The sequence below is a fragment of the Apteryx mantelli genome, chromosome 2 (assembly GCF_036417845.1).
Source record: "Apteryx mantelli isolate bAptMan1 chromosome 2, bAptMan1.hap1, whole genome shotgun sequence".
Classification (NCBI taxonomy): domain Eukaryota; kingdom Metazoa; phylum Chordata; class Aves; order Apterygiformes; family Apterygidae; genus Apteryx; species Apteryx mantelli.
The window spans coordinates 93,523,167-93,544,130 of NC_089979.1; the positions used below are offsets into that span (position 1 = coordinate 93,523,167).

At 39.0% G+C, this 20,964-nt stretch overlaps 1 protein-coding gene across 7 annotated transcripts in view; it reads left to right on the forward strand.

The window, feature by feature from the left end:
• Positions 1-6,872: 6,872 nt before the first annotated feature.
• The window catches only part of COL15A1 (collagen type XV alpha 1 chain), a 180,355-nt gene continuing 166,263 nt past the window's right edge, over positions 6,873-20,964 (forward strand). For all 7 annotated transcript variants that reach the window (XM_067291066.1, XM_067291064.1, XM_067291065.1 and 4 more), the window contains exons 1-2: positions 6,873-7,113; positions 7,243-7,325. In XM_067291066.1, coding sequence (XP_067147167.1) covers positions 7,103-7,113; positions 7,243-7,325 — 94 coding nt within the window. In that variant the 5' untranslated portion in view covers positions 6,873-7,102. The remainder of the gene's footprint in view (positions 7,114-7,242; positions 7,326-20,964) is intronic.

Genomic DNA, 20,964 nt, shown 5'->3' on the forward strand with positions numbered 1-20,964 from the left:
AAATATCTTCCAATTTTAAGACAGTTGAATGATTTCATTTTATCTAAGTAACATAATAGTTGCTGAGCTATATGCTACATGAGATGTGGAGAGGGAAGAGAGAATTATTGCAAAGATGTTTGTGACACTGCTACTCTGTGTTAGCAAGCATGGCCGCTTCCCTACAAAGTGTATGATTTTGTTACTTTGGGAGTAAACTTTGATGTTCATCAGAAATATACCTGCAACAGCACAAATACGATTATGCTCAGGCTGCTAGCAAATATAATCATCATGTTGAGATCATCATATACTGTGGCCTTGCTTGCCTGACATTTTTCCACTGACTATAACTGACAGCTAGTGAGAGCTGTCGCTGTTAAGCTTCCTGAGGCAGAGAAATGGTGTTCTTCCATCTCTACTAGCTTGATATTGTCGTGGCTTTGTTCTGAATAGATCTGAGTTTTACTTTATATCTTAGTTTCATATTTTATGTCCAGGATTTTGTTTTAAAGACTTTAAAAGCCCTAAATTCAAAGCAAATGTGTTCTGGGATCATTTAAGTAGAAGGAAAGAGAAATGAGTGCCTTTATTATTCGAAAAGGTATATTCCTCACTAACATTTAATATTAAATACAAACTGAAGCAGGTGAGACAGATATAAGCAGTTCTGTGTCTAACATTGACCTATCTGTGTGTGTACACAGAGTTCTCTTCAGTGAAGATAAATGTATATAGCCGAGAGTACAGTGAGGAAGTCCTTTGTTTCACCAGAAGTCTGAGGACTTACTAGATTATTTGCCACCAGCTTGTGGTATGAATGTTGCCACTCACTGGAGTCAGATGCCAGCTATAACCCATGTGCCTCTGGTGGCCAAACCAGAAAAAGAAGCTTTACTGTCCTGCAAATCCATCTGAGATAACGAATAGTAAGACTTTCTGTGAAACCCAGGCAAATCCAGAGGTACCTGAGTTGCTGCTTCTTACTGACTGCATGTTAACCTACCTGCACAGCTGAATACTGTTCCTGCGGGCCAGCGAAGAGAACTACTCCTGCCTCCAAACCATCCAGGGCTGCCCTCCCTTGTACTTGCACTTGTCTTCCAACTGACTTCTCTGAGGATTGCTACAGAAACTATTACCTGCAGATGGTTAGGAGGAGTTTCACTGGGATGTGACATAAAATAGCCAAAAATATCTAAATTATTAAGCTGAAGATTTAACTAGCCTAGGTAACCACCTGTTTATAATGTTGAAGTCTTTACTTTCATTATACATTCAGTCATTGCATCTTTACAACATCTACAGAATATCAGTTGCATGTCACTCCTTGAATATTTTTAGTGTACACAGCAGAACAGAGTACTCATTCTTCTGCATGTCCGCACAACAGTGCAATAGTGTCATAAGGAATAACAGCTACTCGGTTCTAGATCTTGTACTCCTTTTATCAGTGAAAGGGGTTCATCAATTATGGCCATGTTATCAGGATGATTTAGAAAGCAGAAACTCGAGACAGGAACCTAATACTGATTAAAGGTTTGGTGTTTGCATTGCCTTGTGATTGGCGTACAAGGTAGGGTATTACTTTTGCAAAAAAACCTACTTCCTTCATATAAACCAGTGGGACAGGATGTTTGTCCCTGTGTGAAAGATCATACTTTTCACAAGTTTATCTTAAGGCAATGCAGAAAGTAGTCAGTGTGGTTACTCCTTGGGTCAGGCTCTATAACCATTTTAAAAAGGAATTGAAAACATTTGAATAAAACTAATTTGCTCAGAGAGGGCAGGGGCATCCTGGTGAAACTTGTTTTACTTCCTAGACCCTGTGGTGGATCCTGTGTGCATGTAGGGGAAAATGGTTCTTCACCTCAGCTGAACATGAAGACAGACAGTGAAATGGCTGCATATAATTCTTTGTGGGTTTATTCATAGGAAAGGAATGTCTGACATTTAGTCTGAATAGAGCCTTTCAGTGCAATGCATGTCCTTAATATAACTAAGACTGATATTTTTAAAATATGCCTTAAAAATTTGTATTCTGTTGCTAATGATAAATTCATTTAATGTAGCAATAGGATAAATGCAGGCATGCAAATGAGTTTAGATTATAGGCAAAACATCCATTTCTGCTTGTTTCTACAGTTGTCTCACAGACTGTATTGTATAACTTCAATTGCTTGTTCAACTGCTGAACACAGACCATTTTGCATTCTGACTTTGTGTCTATATTATAATACTATACCAGTACTATAAACTTCAGAAAGAGTTCAGCCACTTCTGGAAATGGTAATTTTTGTGACCCTGTTACAAACTGTTAAAGAATTGGTTAACAGTTCCAGTGTCCTTATGTTTTAGAACAGAAACTTAAGATTTGATAGGGCATACTGACTCTCATGTGGGCAATCAGAAGTATTGAAAAATCTTGATTCTTAGCGTATACCACTTGAACTATTAGGGTATTGCACTGGGAGTGAGATATGCTTTGCTAGTGGGTTTCACAGATGCTTGTTTATAGCAGAAGCAATGACAGGATGCAGGAATTTTGGATTCTATTTGAAGTTTTGGCTGGAGGAAGGGAAGGAAAAACAAAAATGTTCTAGCAGGTGCATACTCTTCTACTTTCCCACTGTGAATGACTTTTTTGCCACATCCCTTTCAGATATTCTTCTGTCTGTAGCTGTAGTCCAGTTCTCCTTGGCTCCCTCATTTCCGTTCCACAGCCTTCTCATTTGAGGCACAGTGTTTTCCCCCTTCTAGTCATGCTGCCTAGAGAAAGACTGAGTCAGGGTTTGGAGAGGAGAAATATATAGTTCCCTTTCCCCAAGTCTAAATATTTATCCTTGTTTTCATTGCCATCTAGTGAGAGGTCCCATTTCCAGACTTGCTTGTCCTTCTTCTGCTTTCTTACCAGCTTTTAGTCCTGTTCTTCTTAGCTTTGTCCCCACCTACTCCCAAATTTCTGTCCCAGACTTTTCACCCAGTCAGTCTTTTTCTCCCTTTTGTACCCTTTTCATTGTGATATTCACCTACCCTCTGCACTAGTCTGCTCATATCCACTTCTGTGCCCAACAGACTGGGTCTTTTCCCTTCCAAAGACCATCTGATGGGAGATGCCTTTTCTCCCAGGGTTTCCATCACAAGCTTCAGGTCCCTGATTGCTCTTTGCTTCCTTTGCCAGCCAGCCCCAGACATGTGATTTTCCATTTTTTCCAGTGCTTTTTATAATACTGAGAGGGAGGGACAGAGAAGACAGAAACATTCAAATTATATGAAATGAAACACTAAACAGCTAGGAAATGCCAGAATTCTTGGCCTCTGACCTTAATTTGTACCTTCCTGTAGAGTATAGTACAGGCCTAACTTTAATTACTTACATAAATGCACACTCTTATTCCTTTATAAGGATGCATTGAAACAGCATTTATACACTTTTTTAAAGTTTCTTGAAAGGTGCCTTGTTTAAAGGAGGAAAAAACAGAAAATGCAGATTCTTGAAACATATGTTATGATCATGAAAGTGTATTATCAAACCTTTGTGAAAATAACTGTTTGGCAGCAGCTATCCAATGATATTCAAAGTCAAAGTGATATGACCAAGTCTGATGATGGTATGATTTTTTTTTTAATAAGGACAAGGACAGACTGTAAAGAATTGCAAAGGGATCTTCCAAGAGCAAATGACTGGCAGATAAAATGGTGGATGAAATTCAACTCTACCGTTCATCATAAATGTATTTACACATTGAGAGAGGGAGGAAAAATCCTAACCATACATAAAATTACCACTCAGGAGCAAATTATTGGGCTTATTAGTGTTCCATGAAAACGTCATCTCATTTGTGGTCAAGAAAGTATGTCAATTGTTATCAGGAAAAATATAGAGAACATTGTTATGTCACTATATAATCTTGGGATTATTTGCATCATGTGTGGTTATGCTTCTCCCACCTCCCCCAAAGACCAGAAGGGGTGTATTAGAACAGAATAAACTCAAGAGAAAGGCTAAAAAGATGATTGAAGGTGTGGAATGGTTGTAGTACAAGAAACAACCAAGTTAAGACCCCTCAGTATAGAAATCAGACAAATGAAAGGGGCATATAAAAGAGGCCACTAAAACCACAGATAGCATTGAGAAAATAGAAGGGGCAGTGAACAGGTAATCCCTATTCAATACAAGAACTAAGAGGCATCAAACAACATCAGTGGGACACAAGTTCAAAACAAACAAGCAGAAAGTTCTTTGCGACAGGCGTAGCTGAGCTGTGGAACTCCTTGCTACAGGATATTGTGAGAGCCGGACATTTACGCATGCTCAGGAGAAATCCGGGCAAAAGAAACCACTTTTGTTCTCTTCTAGCATGTTTTTTTGTTCTCTTCTAACTCATCCAGGCCCTAGTGCATACTACTTCTCTAATGCTGAGCTTGCACAAGAGTATTCTTATGGTGTTGGTATATAGGCTGGAAGTGTGCAGCTAAGAAATTTGTGTTGCAAGGTCAGGTGGAAAATACTGTTTAACACAGATGACCAAAACCAGAAGAACACACAGCCATACTAACTCAGCAAATGAGTAAGAACTGCAATAGCAGCAGTGCATGCTGCTGTTTCAAATGTTAAGGAAAACAATCAGTTGACAGAGTTGAGAAAAGTAAACAAAACTGCTCCCTGGAAAATGAACATTTTTAACTAGCAGGAAAACTCAAAGCCGAGATGAAGACAGCTGGAGACAGTACTGAAGGAAAGCACTTACGTCCTTGTTCAAATGAGTCCTGCTGTGTTTAAAATAGAAGAGGTGCAGTAAGGTTAAAACTGAGTGGATGTGTACAAATGTCACTGCCCTTGTGGGGAGCAAGGTACAGTTAGCAGACATAGAGAGACTGTTAATACTCTGTGAGTATGAATACTGCAAATGAACACTAGAAATTCAAGAAATCTCAGGGCACTATACAGAAGTGCGGATAATAAACTGTTTATATTTAGAGATTTCTCCACTGCCATCCATTTAAGTCTAATGGAATGCAGAGGTCAAGAATATGCTTTGCTTTCCTTTCTATTATCCAGTTGCTCTAAAAATATTCAGGATTGGCCAGACATCCACCTTAAAATATCCAGCAGAAACTAAAGGCTTTCTAAGTAGCATTTCATGTAGTTCATGTGCATGGACAGTGTAGTTGCTATGGGGGAAGGAGAGATGTTATTTCTTTTTTTCTACAGGCTTTCTAAAGTCAGAGGAAAAACTTGTCCAATTATAAACAATAGAAGAAATGTTAAAAATGGTTTGTCAGGACTAATAATGGCTCTTGCTATCTATTGCTAAAGGCTACCTGAAAGAACCAGAAAATTGAGCCTGGCTTATAAATATATGTATTTTACAAGTTCTCTTAAAAGACAATGTCTTTCTCCTGGCATAACAGATATCTGGTGTCCTAGATAAAGGCATAAAATAAATACTTCTGGTATATGGATTGCACAAATGTTGCAAACACTGTTCCTAACTAGCAGGACTGCTGCAGGCAATAAAAGTAGAGAAACTTTAGGACGAGAGAAAAGAAAGCTGACAGTCCTGTATGGAGAAGGTGAATGAAGAAGCATTTTTTCAGCCCTGATATAGTATTATGGAACAGGATGAGTGGGGTCCTTGGTCCTCTGGGGAAAATGAAGCAGTGTTTGTTTATAACGGGAAACTTGACTAAAAGATACTTTGATCTCTTGCTTCCTTATCACTAAACAGAAAATGGGTAGTGAATACTGCTGTTATGTGGCTCAACCAAAAATACACCTGAAGAGAGCTGAACTAGGTGGCATTTCTAATCTACAATGGGAGTCTGGGGCAGAATCAAGATTCTTGCTTTTGGAACCCTAAACTGTGAATTTCCTCATTAAAAAAAAAAAAAAAAAAGTTAAACCCAAAACTCAAGCATTTTACTCATTGTAGAATGAAATTCTTCTTAGTTCTGCTGATTGCTTGGGTTTTTCCCTTCATTACTGTGTTAGTTCCCTCACATTCCAGGTAACTCAGCTTTTTTTATTTTGAATATCCTTAAGCCATCTTCAGCACCTACCAGCCAAATACATCAAAAAACTACAGGTCCTTTTCTACATGCAATGTCTTCCAGGCTCAGCAAATCCATATTTAGGCTCCCTCCTGCTCCAGTCAAAAAGTGACAATTGCTCTCTTTGTTAAAAATCTTACGACTTAAAAATTGTCTGATCAATCTCAAGCTTATTCTTTCAGAACTTCTTACTTGAGCAGGAATTGCCCATGAGGAACTATATTTTTTGGAAAAAAAAGACTTTTCATGAAGTTAGGAGGGAGGGGTGAAATAACACTTTCAATGGAAACTATTAGAAATGCTTAACTACAGGATCTCTATAGCAGACATGCATGTATAGCCACTGAGGCAGCTACATACTCTTAAGTTACATTAAGGATGTAAATCTTTGTAAATAGATTTCTATTTACCAATAGACTTAGGAAATTTGTCATAAAAAAGGATGTGGTTAGAAATGTCTCTGTAGGTAACAAAAGAACTCTAAGGTAGTACCTAGTATATGTTGCCATTTTAACTGTCACTGCTCTGTCCTACTTATGTCTTAAAAACTTGCTCATGTTAAAGTCTGGTTAAAATGACCAGAGATATGTCCTATTCCATATGAAAATGCATAATATCAGCTATATAATGCTGGATGGGAAGATGGTGGAGGTCATGTTTTATTGGGTGAGTGAGTGGAGGTGATGAGTAGGAAGCAGGGGAGAAAGGGGAAGTTGGAGAAGCTGTGCTGCAATGTATCAGGGCACACAGTAGTTTCAGCAAGACTGGATAATGACAGCACTGGGATGATGTACGGCAGCAAGGGGTGTCCCTTGATAAATAAAGGAGGAAGTTTTAGGCAGTGGTCTGACAGGAAAGTCTATGCGGAGTCGGATTTCAGTGCTGGAGCACTGAAGTGCAGTGAGTCACCGAAAGGGAGCCTGAGAGCTGCCTTTGTTCCACTTGTGTCCGGACGCTGGAGGAGAAACAGCAGGCTCCAGTTTTTATTAACTTCTTATTTTCATAAGCACATAACTCATGTTCACTGAACTTCTTCCCCACTTGAATTCTTTCAACTGACTTTCAAAAAATGCTCTCATGGTAAGAACTCTCACTTCTGAATTTTCTCCTTCCTTTTTTTCCCCCTTATGCTTCTGCATTAAACTCTTTGGTCTCATTCTTTTTTCTTTCCTTCCCTCCCTTCCCCACTTTTTGGTACACCTGCTCCAGGCATGCCTGGTGGACCTGGGACTTGCTACTACCGCTCTTAGGCTTGTCAATCCATGTTGATTCAGCAGCTCAGATCATAGAAGGTAAGATTTCTCCAAATCACTTCTATAAAATGAGAGTAAGAGTTCATTTTAAAATAAGCTTTCCTAATATGGAAAGATACTCTGCATTTCAGCTCTTCATTGCCTCTGCTACTTGCTGTTGTTTGTTTCATTTAGGGAAGTTGCTGCAAGTTAAGAAATTAAATTACCATTCATTCTGGAAAAAGGAAAGTAAATATGTTGGTCCCCAGATATAAGGCAGCATATCTGCATGTCTACTCTCTCAGTGTTGCTTCAGAGTGTAACAATCAACAGAAAGCACTTCACAGAAGTGGAGAATACTCAATGCTCTGGGAAGTATAAATTCAGAGAAAGGTAGCAGAAAGCATTTAGGATACAGGTATGTGTCATGGTGGCAGTATCAGGAATGTGCCGAGTGTGGTGTGACTGCAAAGACACAGATGTGATGCTTTCTCTGTGTGCAGAGATTTCTCCTGAAAAGCGCCTGAGCAAATTGTGATTTTCAGATCTCTTGAGTTAACATTAAATGCCTAGCTTTACCAGCATAGCCTTTATGGCCTTTCGGTGAAAGGTCTTTCTGTAGTTACCAGACACATGCTCTTGTAACACAGCCAAATCGCTCTGTATCTCTGGAAGGTATAGCCTCAAATTTCATGTAAGAGATACAGCACTGATTTAAAAGCTTACATGCAATTTTGAGAAAAGTGAAAATGCTTCAAATATTAGTTTTCCAGTACAGGCAATGATACTGATGTTAGAAAGAGTTTAGCACTACCCTCAGACAAAAATGGACTGTGAATTTGCTAGGTAAAATGACACCTAGACAACTACAGTGATAGGAGCATTAGAAATGTATTCAAGGGGAAAGCAGATATTGAATGTGAAGTCTTTAACCTTACTCAGATATTTTTCCACTTTCAACTGATACTGCCATGGAATAGATGGCACATCTAATAGGCAAAGCTCTAACTAGTCATTTCAGCAGGAGAAAAAGCTACAGTTTAGTAATTACTAATATATGCTGTAAGTACAGATGGCAAATAGGTACTACTATATTATAGTTAATTAATTAAGGAAACAAACTGGAGACAGAAATGCAATATCTAGCATATACCATGAAGATACATTTGTTACACCAGGTGAAAATGTTTTGGGGTTTTTCTTTGAGCTATGAGAAAGAGGGAAATGTTATATGTATGTCTGAATAGTGACAAAAATACAATATATTGCATACACCATGGAGATACATTCGTTGCATCAGGTGAAAATGATTTTTTCTAGCTGATGAATGATGTGGACTGGACAGTGTAACTAAACACTTGGCACATAAAAATTAATAAGCAAGATCTTATTAACTACTGTAGTCACAGGGATAAATAGAGCAAATATTGATTTGCCACACAGCTTCTTTTTTGAGGAGTCTATGCCAGTTTCTATTACCCAAAGCTTCAGTTCCTTAAATAGGTTGTCCTGTGAAAGTAAGCTCAGAAGTCAGGAGTCAGAAAGATAATCTCTCCCTTCAGTCTCTGACTTCTGAGCTTAATATGGGACAGCTTCTTCCTATGCAGCATCTTGTTAATGCTAGAATGACTCCTAACCTCAGTCCCATTACATGTGGGATTTTGCAGGTCTCCTTAGGTTGCTGGAGACTTGGAGGCTGTTCTGGGAAAGTGTTACTGCATGTTTGTCCTGGCCTAATATTCTTCCCTAGGCATTTGCTGCTGTCACCATTAGAGGCAGAAGTCTGACAGGGTCTTTGATCTGAGCAGGTATAACCATTTTTCTGTTAATGCAAAAGTCCCTGTTTCAAAATGTTTACTAAAATTGTGTTAGTCTGATTTTTAACTGCCTCACAGAATAGGGATCTCATGCTTTCTATTCCTCAGCACAGGACTATATTATAAGCAATATTTTCCTGATGCTTGGTCTAAAAGTCTCCTTTCCCTGAAATCATATAATGAGGTGTTGAATGCTAGAAACAGGAATAATCTTCCTTTCTTTCTGGTACCGCAAAAAGATGAAGAATATAAACACTCCCTGCAACTGCTGAATAGTAATGAGGCATATACTTCGACTCTTCTAGTCTATCCACTGCACAAATAACCTCTGTTTTTTTTCCCCACACTTTCTTATAGTAATAGAGTGCACAGAAATAAATTGGATATTTAAGATGGGGTTTCATGTTTGGAGACACAGGAGGATTAATTGACTCTCTGGTCTTCAGGCCTTTTGCTGCTAAACTAATGCCTGATCCAAAGACCTTTTTGTCACTGTCTCCTTTAAGGCAACTGCTTTCCAGGATTCTCCAGCCCACTGAACGTTGCCATGCTGTCTTTCTGTGGCTGACCTCTCTCTCACCAAAAGGCATCTGTGGCTGAAAGACACAGCCTACTCCTGGGTCAAGAAACATTTTGCAAGCTGATCTGCTCAACCTTATTTCTTAGTAATGAATTAGACATGCTCTGCTTGTAAATATGTGTCCTCTGTACTCTGTGTTTAAAAAAAAGAAGATCGTACTCAAAGAAAGGAAGGAAAAAGAAAATCTACAGACCTTAAAATTACCTGGTAGAATAAGATGTGTAAATTCTGTTTTATGTTGCACATTTTTCCAGCAGATGTGTGTCCTTATTCTACTGCCCTTATTAAAGTGAATGATTATTTATAACTCTAAGGTCCATTCTATATAAGAGGAACTGGGAATGAGCAAAAGTGCTTTTAGATGAATGGTGTAGGTCCCTTCTGCCATACAGCCAGTGTTTAGGCAAGAGGAAAAAAAGAGCTTGAGATGTACTTGAGCTGGTTAAATAATGTCAGAAAAAAACCTCCTGGATTAAATTATTACTATCTAACAAGGGATAGGAAAGGAATAACTTATTTTCTACTAACCTGAAGACAAAGCAATGGCAATCAGAGATTTTTAGAGGAGAAAAGTTTGTCATCTTGGCCTCCACCCATCAGATAATCTCTTCAATGAGGTCCAGTGGATCTGCTTACTGGTGTGTGATTGGGCAGCAATGGCCCTGCCTTGTTGTCTGAGGGCTGCAGTTCTGCCATGCCTTTGTGAGAGACATTAGTAAGATTGATTGGAAAATTTTGATCAGTTTCCTATTGAGAAAAGGGTTTTGACCAAGCCTTCCTCTTCTTGAGGAAATTATATACTTCTGGACGATTCCTATAGGTGAAGAGGAAAGAAACTGAAAGAGAGGAAGGAAAGTGTAAGAGAAAAATTCAGCTGGCAATTTTTGAAATTGTTTGAGAACTTCAGGGTTTTACTTTAGATTTTTATTGAATTTTTTATTATGTTGAGACTTCTGTTTCAGTAGAAGTGGTGCATTCATTTCTAAGTCTCAGAATGTTTGACTGCTGCTTGCATTTTAAAATAGGACAGACAATAAAAGAGAATATTTAGAACCTTATATTTAAAATCATGAGTGACTAATTCACAATGCCATCTGAAAACTCTTCTTGACTAAAATGACATATGTTTTGTTAAAATAAATTTTGATTAGTAGATCTAGCTGTATGTTGTGACAAAATATAAGCAAAATTGAAACATTCCGATTCCTATTTTTAAAATACTATTTTATTTTCTGAAATTTTATAGGTTTTGGTCATTGTTTCATCAAAACTCTTAACAATATCTGGGTTTTATTTTGGAGTGAAAATGAACAGGAGTTCTGGCATCTTAGCAATTACTGTGAGTTAGAATTCTGAATTTTGACTAGCTTTGGGGGGGGAAGATTTTAGTCCCTTTCACTACAGCTAGCATGTGCACAAAAAGGCAAGGAATAAAATGCTTCCCTCCTTTCCTTCCTCGTCCCCCAGATACAGTGTTATTGGAACTATGGAGAGCTTTTGAGGTTTTTCTCATGTGTTCATGAAAATTTTGCAAATGCAATATCCTCTACTGCTTGGGTTTGTGTTTTTTTTTAAAAGATATGTTGATGTCTTAATAAATTATCTCACCATGTCTCCTCTGTTCAAATGCCAGTTAGGCATATATTTATCTGTACATAAAAATTTAGTTTGTTTTATTCTATCTGGTATTGCCTTTTGGGGCTACCCCTGATAATGTATCCTGACTGACCTTGATTACCCATGGCTGCTTTCTGTCCTCCAAGCAATTTGCTCTAGCCTTTTGAAGAAGTTGTATTTAATCTTCCAGGTGACAGGCTATCTAGGCAGTTATTACTGTTGTTCGGTTCTTGGCACTCAAATCCAATGCATGCCTTTTTTTTTTTTTTTTTTGACTTGCATAGAAAATGAATTGCTTAAATGTATGTGGTTCTGCAGTTTGTATTATGTTTATACTCTCTAAAAAATGTTTTACAAGTTTCTCATTTACATCTGGGTTTCATTATTAGCCAAGCTGAACAGCACTTCTTGCCCTAAATAACATGCTCAGGAGCAGTTTACAGAAAGTAAATATTTGTCTCTTTCCTTGGCTCTCTGAACACGGCTGTCATTAGGCTGTTGACATAAACCTTGCACTCCTGACCCATTGATTTTAAAGAAGGAATTATGAATTGTTGACTGTCAGTGGCTTTTGATCAGCTTGTGTGATGCATACAAGTAGCTAGACTGGACTTCTTTTCATGATGACCCAAAACAATGAGTGTAAACAGATAAATAAATACATTTAAAAACTTGTTTCTACCTAGTAATTACTGTATATGCTTTGTGTGTTTAATACATTTAAAAACTTGTTTCTATCTAGTAATTACTGTATATGCTTTGCATGTTTTATTTGCACAATCACACTGACATAAGTGGTGATAGGAATGGTCCATTCTATTATTTGCTAAGTAGGAACACAATTAGAGTAATGCTGACCTGCACGGAGCACAGTATTTCACAAAGATAACTTAGATGCCACTATATCCTGTTCTCACAGACTGAACATTTGGATATCATCAAACTGCACTGGAGTTAAATTGGACAAGCCATTATGTATCTTTCAGAGGCATCTTTAAGCTGTTACCAGCTGTTGTGCATGCTGTTAGTGTAGAGTTGAGCCTGACTTCACAGTTGTTAAAATGCCTTTCTATACAAAATATAGCTAATTTACTGTAGAAAATCAGTTGGGATCAGTTGGCATCATCTGTATGTATAACTGAAGTTGTTGATAACACCTGTAGAACAAACTGGAGTTAGTAAATTTGTACTGTTGGCCACTTTTCTAAATGGATTAGTTTTAACTGCAACACCCTCTAAACACTAATTCTCCAGGACATTAAACAACAAGTTTGCTAAACTACTCTATCAGGCAGCAGGAGATCCTTCTGGCCTTTCCTGAGGCCTCTGAAGGGGAGAACAGTTGGGGTGGATATAGTGGCAGTCTTCATTTCCTCTCTCAAGGCTTCCTGGTAACACTGGATGCTTACAGTAAGCAGTTGTTTCCATGGTCTAAGTAGAACTTATCATTTCAACATTGCATGCATTTGCTACTAAACTGTGTTTGAAGGACCTGCTGTGTTGTGAAAAGCCATATCTCCTTTTTATGTTCTTCTGGCTCAGCTGCCATGCAGGTGAACATAGACCCAAATGCGGATTTCAGCTGCAAGCTGCCCTTTCAATAATGGAACATGGGAAAGGGAAGGTCCGAGCCCCTTTTAGTGTCCCTTGTAGACTAGATTTTGGCTTGAGCCCCTTGTGAGTCTACTGGACTCCCATCAGGTAATCGTTAATCTAGCCTGAAACTGACTTCAGCTTATCCCCAAGACAGGTCTCTTCTGAAAGCTTGGTCCTGTTTGGACCATGAGGAGAGTAGATCTCTTCTTAATTACAGATGCAGGTTCCACCCATGAAATCTGAGGTCTCATTTAATGTTGTGAGCCCACCAGTCGTGCTTCTATCTGAAATGGCACCAATCACAAGCTTTAGTGTGCAGAAAGCATGTAATATCTTCCTAATTCTAGTCTTCCAGATCTTATCCCTCTTTGTTCAAAGGATCTTCCAAAAAGGGGTCAGTAAAAATATAAAAAAGATGATAACTTACCAGATCTCTATTGATCAAGCCCAATGGGAGATGCTGTTTCCTGACAAATTAATAGGTAAACTTACAATATCCTGGGGAGGTGGGGGGAACAAAAGCTGAAATGTAGGAGGGGAGATTTCCAAAGCCAAGGAAAAGGTACAAATTTCAGTCAGACAATTAGAGGTGGAAAGTCAAAGAAGGGGTTGTTCAGATTTGTTCTTTCCTCTCCTTTCTTCCACCTGTCCTAGAACAATCAGACTTACTGTCTTTCCTTCCACCTTCATGGAGAAGAGAAGAAAACACATAGAGAAATCTTCCACCGTGAGTTTCCTGAAATGTTAATGAGTGGTCCAGAATGGTTATCATGGTAAGCATTGTGGCAATATGCATGGATTCTACTACCAGACTCACTGAAATGGAGCAGTAGTAGGGATCAGCTCTTCAGAGATGCCAGGAGACAGGCAATGCCACCATGTTTCCCTCCTGAAGCTGAAGGTGTACAGTTAGGGCAGTCCTACAGAGCTGGTTTGGGGAAGGGCTGAAATCCTAACCGATCTACAGTCTTTTGGCTAAAATTGGCAGGCGTTCTCTCCTGCTCTTTATGTAGTCATTCTAATTTTGTTTTTCATGCATCATAACATAGTTTAAATCCCATATTTTAATGTTCTTGGCAGAATTCACAGAAGAAACTTTATTTTGGGAGCTTTCCCAGTCACATTTGGGAGCATGGGGATAAGAGGGGGAGAATCCTGATCCTGGATGTGCATGAGGTTGCAGGGGGCAGGATATTGGGGTGCTGTTTTTTAATTCAGACTACTTGATAAGCTTGGATTTGGATCCCTGTTGTAGTAGAAGGCAAGTTGTCACATGTTTGAAAAGATGCATAGGTATTCCAAGGACTTAACTTGCGAGCAAAGAGTTTAAAGCTGTATCCTCTTTTCTACTATCCCTGTATGGGCTCCAAGAGATTCACTCAACTGAGATAAATAAGAAAGGGAGTCTGAGTTCCAAATATTCTTTTTTTTTCTGCTAAAACAATTCTTTTATTCCTCTTTGTATAATCTGTTATCGACTGCCATATTTACATCTAGGGTATTCAAAAGGTTCCAAAGAAATTACTTATTTGTTTCTTACCCTAACATGTTAATTTCCAAATCAAACACTCTCTTTGGAGGCTGCTCGTCCCTTTCACTGTGCTTTCTTCCCCTTTCCTTTTGTGAGTGAGCAGTGAATTGTTTTTCTTTTTTTTTTTAATAGTGGTTTATCACATTTGACCAAACCCATGCAGGAACTTTGCAAATTTGAGCAGTGTACCTTGGCTAGAAAGACCAATTGTGTAATATATTTGATGAGATCTAGCTGCCCATTTCAAAGGATTTAATTAATGTTGTATATTTAGAAGAGAATGTCTATTTATCACAAGTATTTCTAGGTCACCAAACAATCTTGTCCCAGTTGACCAACCCACACAATTACCATGGGTTTAAAAAAAAGAAATGTAGTCAGTAATTTGGACTATGATGGATTCTATCCAACTGAGTAAGTCACTTTCCTTTGGTGCTTTGGATTTCTTATGGGTGAAATTAAGTATTTGCCGTATACACCAGGCATGCCTACCAGTGTACAAATGGTGCATCAAGCTGTTCCATACTTTCACAGCACCCATACAGAGCATGTTCCATCACATGTAAAGCTGTTCTATACCAGCTAAAGATTCTGTTTTGTTCTGCCCATATCAGTGTCTTCTGAGCTCTTATAATGGGCCCAAGCACGCACTGTGGGTAGGAGAGTCTTATCTCAGCTCTCCAAGAACTTGCATTCCACACCAGAAAAGGGGATCTCCAAGAGTTTTTCTGTCTAGCAAGCCTCTGTTACTGGACATAATTTCTCCATTAAAAAGGGAGGATCCAGGTCCAAATCCTTTGCGCCTGCATATCTCCTTATTGGAGGGTGAGCTTTATCTTTTAAATATGTCATCCTTTTAATTTTATCTAAGCTTACTCTAGCTAGACTTTACCAATTGCATTTGGATGGTGGGGTGCAAAAAACCACTGAATCCAGAAAGTGCTTTCTTTTTTTAAATTAAGGCTTTAATAAGCTGTGTTTTAAATATCTGTTCTGCTAGAGTGCACATGCTTGAAAAGATATGCTACTTTTTTGCAAAATAAAAACTCATGAGGACAAGTGTTTTAGTCTTTTTAGGCCAGAAATACCACAGGAGTAGCATTCCTTTTGATAGTGCAGACATTTTCTAAATGCTGGAATCTTTAGTTTGAAAAGCACTCTGAAGGAATAAAAGAAAAAGAAACAAAACTTAAAACCATGTATTTCCAGAAGCGACTTAAAAATAATTCCAGACCTCCAACTACTAATTTATGTAGCTTGACATCAGATGTACAAAGGACATCCTTTTCTTCATGTTTTCTTCTTACTCCCTTGTTCCATGAATGAGTGACCTCCACAATCAAGAGAAACTCTCTCTCTCACACCTACATCTTCATCTTCAGTATTGGAGGTACAATATTGGCAATAAGAAGCTCTGGCCAGTTCATTCCATTTAGCACTCAAGTGACACACATGCTGGAGGCTGCAAGAAAATGCCAGGGTTTTACAGTTTATAGCATAACTGTTTGCTGGATAGTAAATGCTTCTATAGCTTCAGCTGTTTGTCATCACATTCCCCCTAGAAGCTTACCCTAACCAGAGATCCAGTTTAAAAAAAAAAAAAGACACCTCTAAGTAGATGTGATCTAGCCTTTTTCAAAACTTGCTTGATGTTGCTATGTAAATATATACAGAATGGAAGAATTTACTTGTAAAAATGAATTATCTTCCTTACCTCAGTTGTACAACATCCTTTCCATTGGAACAGCATGCTTTTGCACTGCAGAACCTCTCGGAGACATGGTGCCAAACCATGATCCTGAGGCCATGTCATTCTCCTGTTAACCCTAGTTCCTAGGCTGTTTGTTGTGTCACAGCTGTCTCCATGCATCCCAGTCTTCTCTTCGTTACACTGAATATCCTTGGGAATCTCCAAGTTCTTATGACTCCAGGTCTTTCTCCACTGCTGCTACTGAATTCACTTATTGCTGTGATCAGTTTCTTAAATAGTAACTTTTAACTGCTCAGGTAGCATTAACTCCCAGTCCTGTTAGTGGCATGTCTTTCTCAGCACTGCAAAATCCTTCTGTTCCATACATAGTAGGATGTTTGACACTGCTTATTTGGAAAGTTGAACGTAGCCTCTGACTTCAGAGAAGCTCTGGCTTCTCTGCACTTTTTTGGTGGCCAATGACATCTAAAAATCAGGAGGGCATTACATTGCATGGCTATTGCCCATCACATTTTATACCTATTTGCCTTCTTACAAGTAATATACATTCCCCAATTCAAGGAGAACAGAACCCACTTGGAAATAATTTTAATTTTGTGTTGCCTGCTAATGAGTAAGTTAATGACTTTTGTGTGAAAAAAATATTGCTCCAAGACATGCTTCAAAGTTTCTTATAAGCACTAGCTATGTTATGATCATATTCTGAATTGCTTGTAAATGGGGTTTGTTGCAAAACTGTTTCAGAACAGAAGTCAGTGTGGCCTCTGAATCATTTCTGGTGATGCTTCTCCTGACTAAACTTACAGTAAAATAAAGCATGCAACAAGTGGAGACAGGGTCAGGTGATCTGGCAGGATTATAGAGACACTGAGTATGCAGGGATGGGGTTAGGAAAGCAGAAGCCCATCTGGAGTTGAATATGGCAAGGGACATGAAGGCCAACAACAGGGGCTTCTACAGATGTTTCAGCAGCAAAAGGAAGACTAGGGAAAATGTGAATCCATTGCTGAGTGGGGCAGGGGATCTGGTGATGTGGCACATTGAAAAGGCCAATGTACTCAACGTCTTCTTTGTCTTGTTTTTTACTGGTAATATTTGCCTTCAAGAATCCCAGGCCCCTGAGATCAGTGGGGAAGTCCGGAGCAATGAATACTTACCCTTGGTAGAGGAGGATCACGTTAGGGAACTTTTAAATCGATTGGACATACACAAGTCCATGTGACCTGATGGGAAACATCCAAGAGGGCTGAAGAAGCTGGCCAGTGCTATTGTGAGAGCACTCTTGATTACCTTTGGAAGGTCATGGTGATCAGGGAAGGTTCCTGAGGACTGGAAGAAAGCAAATGTCAATCCTATCTTCCAGAAGGGCAAGAAGAAGGATCCAGGTAACTACAGGGTGAACAGCCTCACCTGGGAAAGCAATTGAGTAAATAATCTTGGAAACTATTGCCAAACCTAGTAAGGACAAGAAGGTGATTAGGAGTAGTCAGCATGGTTTAATGAATGGGAAATCACGTCTGAGCAACCTCGTAGCCTTCTATGATGAAACAACTAGCTTGGTGAATGAGGGGAGGGCAGCCAATACTGTTCATCTTGACATGAGCAAGGCTTTCAACACTGTCTACCCTAACATCCTCACTGACAAACTCATGAAGTACAGACTAAATGAGTGGACAGTGAGATGGACTGAAAACTGTATGAACTGCTGGGCTCCAAGAGTTTTAGTCAGCAGCATGAAGTCCAGCTGGAGGCCAGTCACTAGTTGTGTACCTGAGGGATGGATACTGGGGCCAACAAGGTCTAACATCTTTATTAATGACCTGGATGATGGGACAGAGTGCACCCTCAGCAAGTTTGTTGATGATACAAAACTGAGAGGAGTGGCTGTTACACCAGAGGGTTGTGCTGCCATTCAGAGGGACCTCAGCAGGCTGGAGGAATAGGCCAACAAAGGGAAATGCAAAGTCCTGCCCCTGGGGAGGAATAACCAAATGCGCCAGTACAGGTTGTGGGCTCTTGGGCTGTAAAGCAGCTTTTTGGAAAAGGAAAAGGGGTTCCAGTGGACAACAAATGGAACATGATCCAGCAATGCGCCCTTGTGGCAAAGAAGGCCAACAGCACCTGGGACTGCATTAGGAAGAGCTTTGCCTGAGGAGATGATTCTTCCCCTCTACTTAACACTTCAGAGACCACAGCTGGAGTGCTGGGTCCACTCTGGGCTTCTCAGTACAAGAAAGACATGGACACACTGGAGCAAGTCCAGTGAAGAGTCACTACGATGATTAAGGAGCTGGAGTACCTGACTTACAAGAAGAGATTGCGAGAGGTGGGATTGTTTAGCTTCAAGAAGGCTCCAGGGGATCTTATCAATGTGTATAAACACCTGATGGGATGGAGTAAAGAAGATGGAGCAACATCTCAGACAAGATACTCTGATGGCTAAGAGAATTAGGTCTTGACAAATCCAACCAAAACTGACAGACGACAGAAGTTTCTGAGTCCAGACTGAAATGTGGACAGTGCTCTCCTAGTGGGTGAGGTAGAGGATCCAGAGTGCTTCATGCACAGAGCACAAAATCGGAGTTCCTAAAAGTTCATTATTTGCCTGAGAAAGATGAAGCTTAGAGTAGGTCATTTGGATTACATTATTTTGCAAGTGACAGTGGAATATGTGCCATATGAGCAGACAGAAAGGTAATAACACTGTTAGCTCGGAGAAGTTTTGTGGCAACAGTACTACAGGAGATCAAAAGATTGTCAGCCTGATGATAGGACCTTCATTTTTGTATCCAAAGGCATATGTATCCAAGAATTAAATAAAAGGAAAAGAAGTGCTCTCAAGGGAAGAAGTTGCTGGAGGACATCTTGATCCAGATATTTTCCCACTTGGTTTTTCAACAGTGCTCCTGAAGCCTCAGATCATATCTGTTATGTGCATCCAGCTTCTTTTTAGGAAGTACTGTTTCCTCAGACTGTCATTATATTGTGTTCTACTTAGGGAAGTTGTTTCACTGGAAAATAATATGGTTTTTATGGGCTACAAAGTAATGGATGTGATTTTTGTCCTTGGGAAGAATAAGTAGATGAACAGAAGCTCAAGGTAGCCTTGAAGAAGCCAGAACTATCTTGCTAAAGGTAAACAAACCAAGCTGAAAATGCTTTTTAATGGAAATAACTACCAGAACAAACTTATGTGACCATCTCAGATGTAATGCAGGCCTGTAATTAAAGTGATCCCTGAATACATTTTAAGACCTGTTGCATGTGCCAAGAACAAGAGGCATATTGATGGGAAAAACAGGCACCTAGAGAGAGCAGATTTGTTTGTGGAGGAGAGAGGAACTATGTATTTTTGCTGATGTGTTATTCTCTCTTCTTCGGTGGTCACAATGAAGTTAAATAGATGATAGTGTGTATCAAGTCCTTTTTTCCACCGCTATGTATATATCACATCATAATATGCCTAATGTATTAATTAGATAACTAACAGCAGTAATAGTTAAGTGTACACAGTACTGTATGTTGTTTCTTGCAAAATGTTAATTTAGACCCATTGTTGCTTGTCCCTGTGTTTCTTTATGTCCCACAGAAAAACCTCTTACTCAATATTTTTATGCTTCCCTGGAAAGCCTTTCTTCAAGAGGCAAAGGGCTGTTGTGGACAACAAAAACAAATGTACTATTAGTTTATTTAATTATTATGCAGCACCATGTGTGTGGTGGTCTACAAAGCAAAGTGTGTAGTGGAGAAGGAAATGAGAGAAAAATTATGAGAGGAAAAATTAGGCTAAGATCTGAGTCCCTTCTAGGAATACTCTCATATTTGGAATTCTTTAAATCAAAGTATCCATTGACCAAGCTCAGTAATCCTCCTTACCAGTCCATTCACTGCATCATAGAGTGAGGTGTGAGGGAACAGAGTGAGGTATGGGGGGAACAGTGTCTCTCCAAAGTAGGGGGTCTTTATTTCTGCCATCCCACTTTGGTCAGTTATGTGCTAACTTGCTACACTGCATCACTTTTTTGAATATAATGCTTTCTTATTCTCAGAGGGACAAACATCCTTAGTCTCCTGCTCTTCACAAGCTGTCACAGTTCCATCTGTTTCAACACTTTGCCAAGCCAACATAGCTCTTGACTTGCCATGAGGAACCACTGATCTGCAATGAATGTTCCACAGTAATACTGCCTTTTTGAGTCACTTCTCTATGTGCATGTGCAAAAATCTAACCTTGTCGTGCCATTCATTGTGGAAAAAAAAAAAGAAAAAACATTTAATCTCTCAAATGAGCTGCAAATGTGGTTTAAAACACATGGTTTGAATTTTTTGTTTTATGTCTTGCAGATGCAATGACAGGAAAGACATATGCAAGCTTCCTTAGCTGAAGTAATCTGGTTCTTGACTGAAATGAGCTATCCTAAGGTTGTTGTCAATTATTGCAGTGCAATATTATTAATGTAAAGACTCTTACATGGAAGTTTTGAATTTTTAATTAGAATTCTATGATTATTTGATATATTAATGCATGTTAATGTATAACTACATACAATTATAACAAACAACAATACTTGATTGAGCTCAAAATAATGCTAAGGTGGCCTTATATTATAATCAGGGTTTAGATTCTACATGTGTAGCTATATCTTTGGTTTTTTTCTGGTGTACATATAGTGAAACATGCATCTATCATGACATGTGGATCTGACAAAAAAGTATTGCACGGCTATTGTGCTGGCCCATAGGTAAGATGAGAACAATGGAGAGGGGCAGTTTCAGCATGAATGTGAACATACTTAAAATTTAAAGGATGCATTCCCACTGAAAAAATAAGCATATTACTGGTGGCC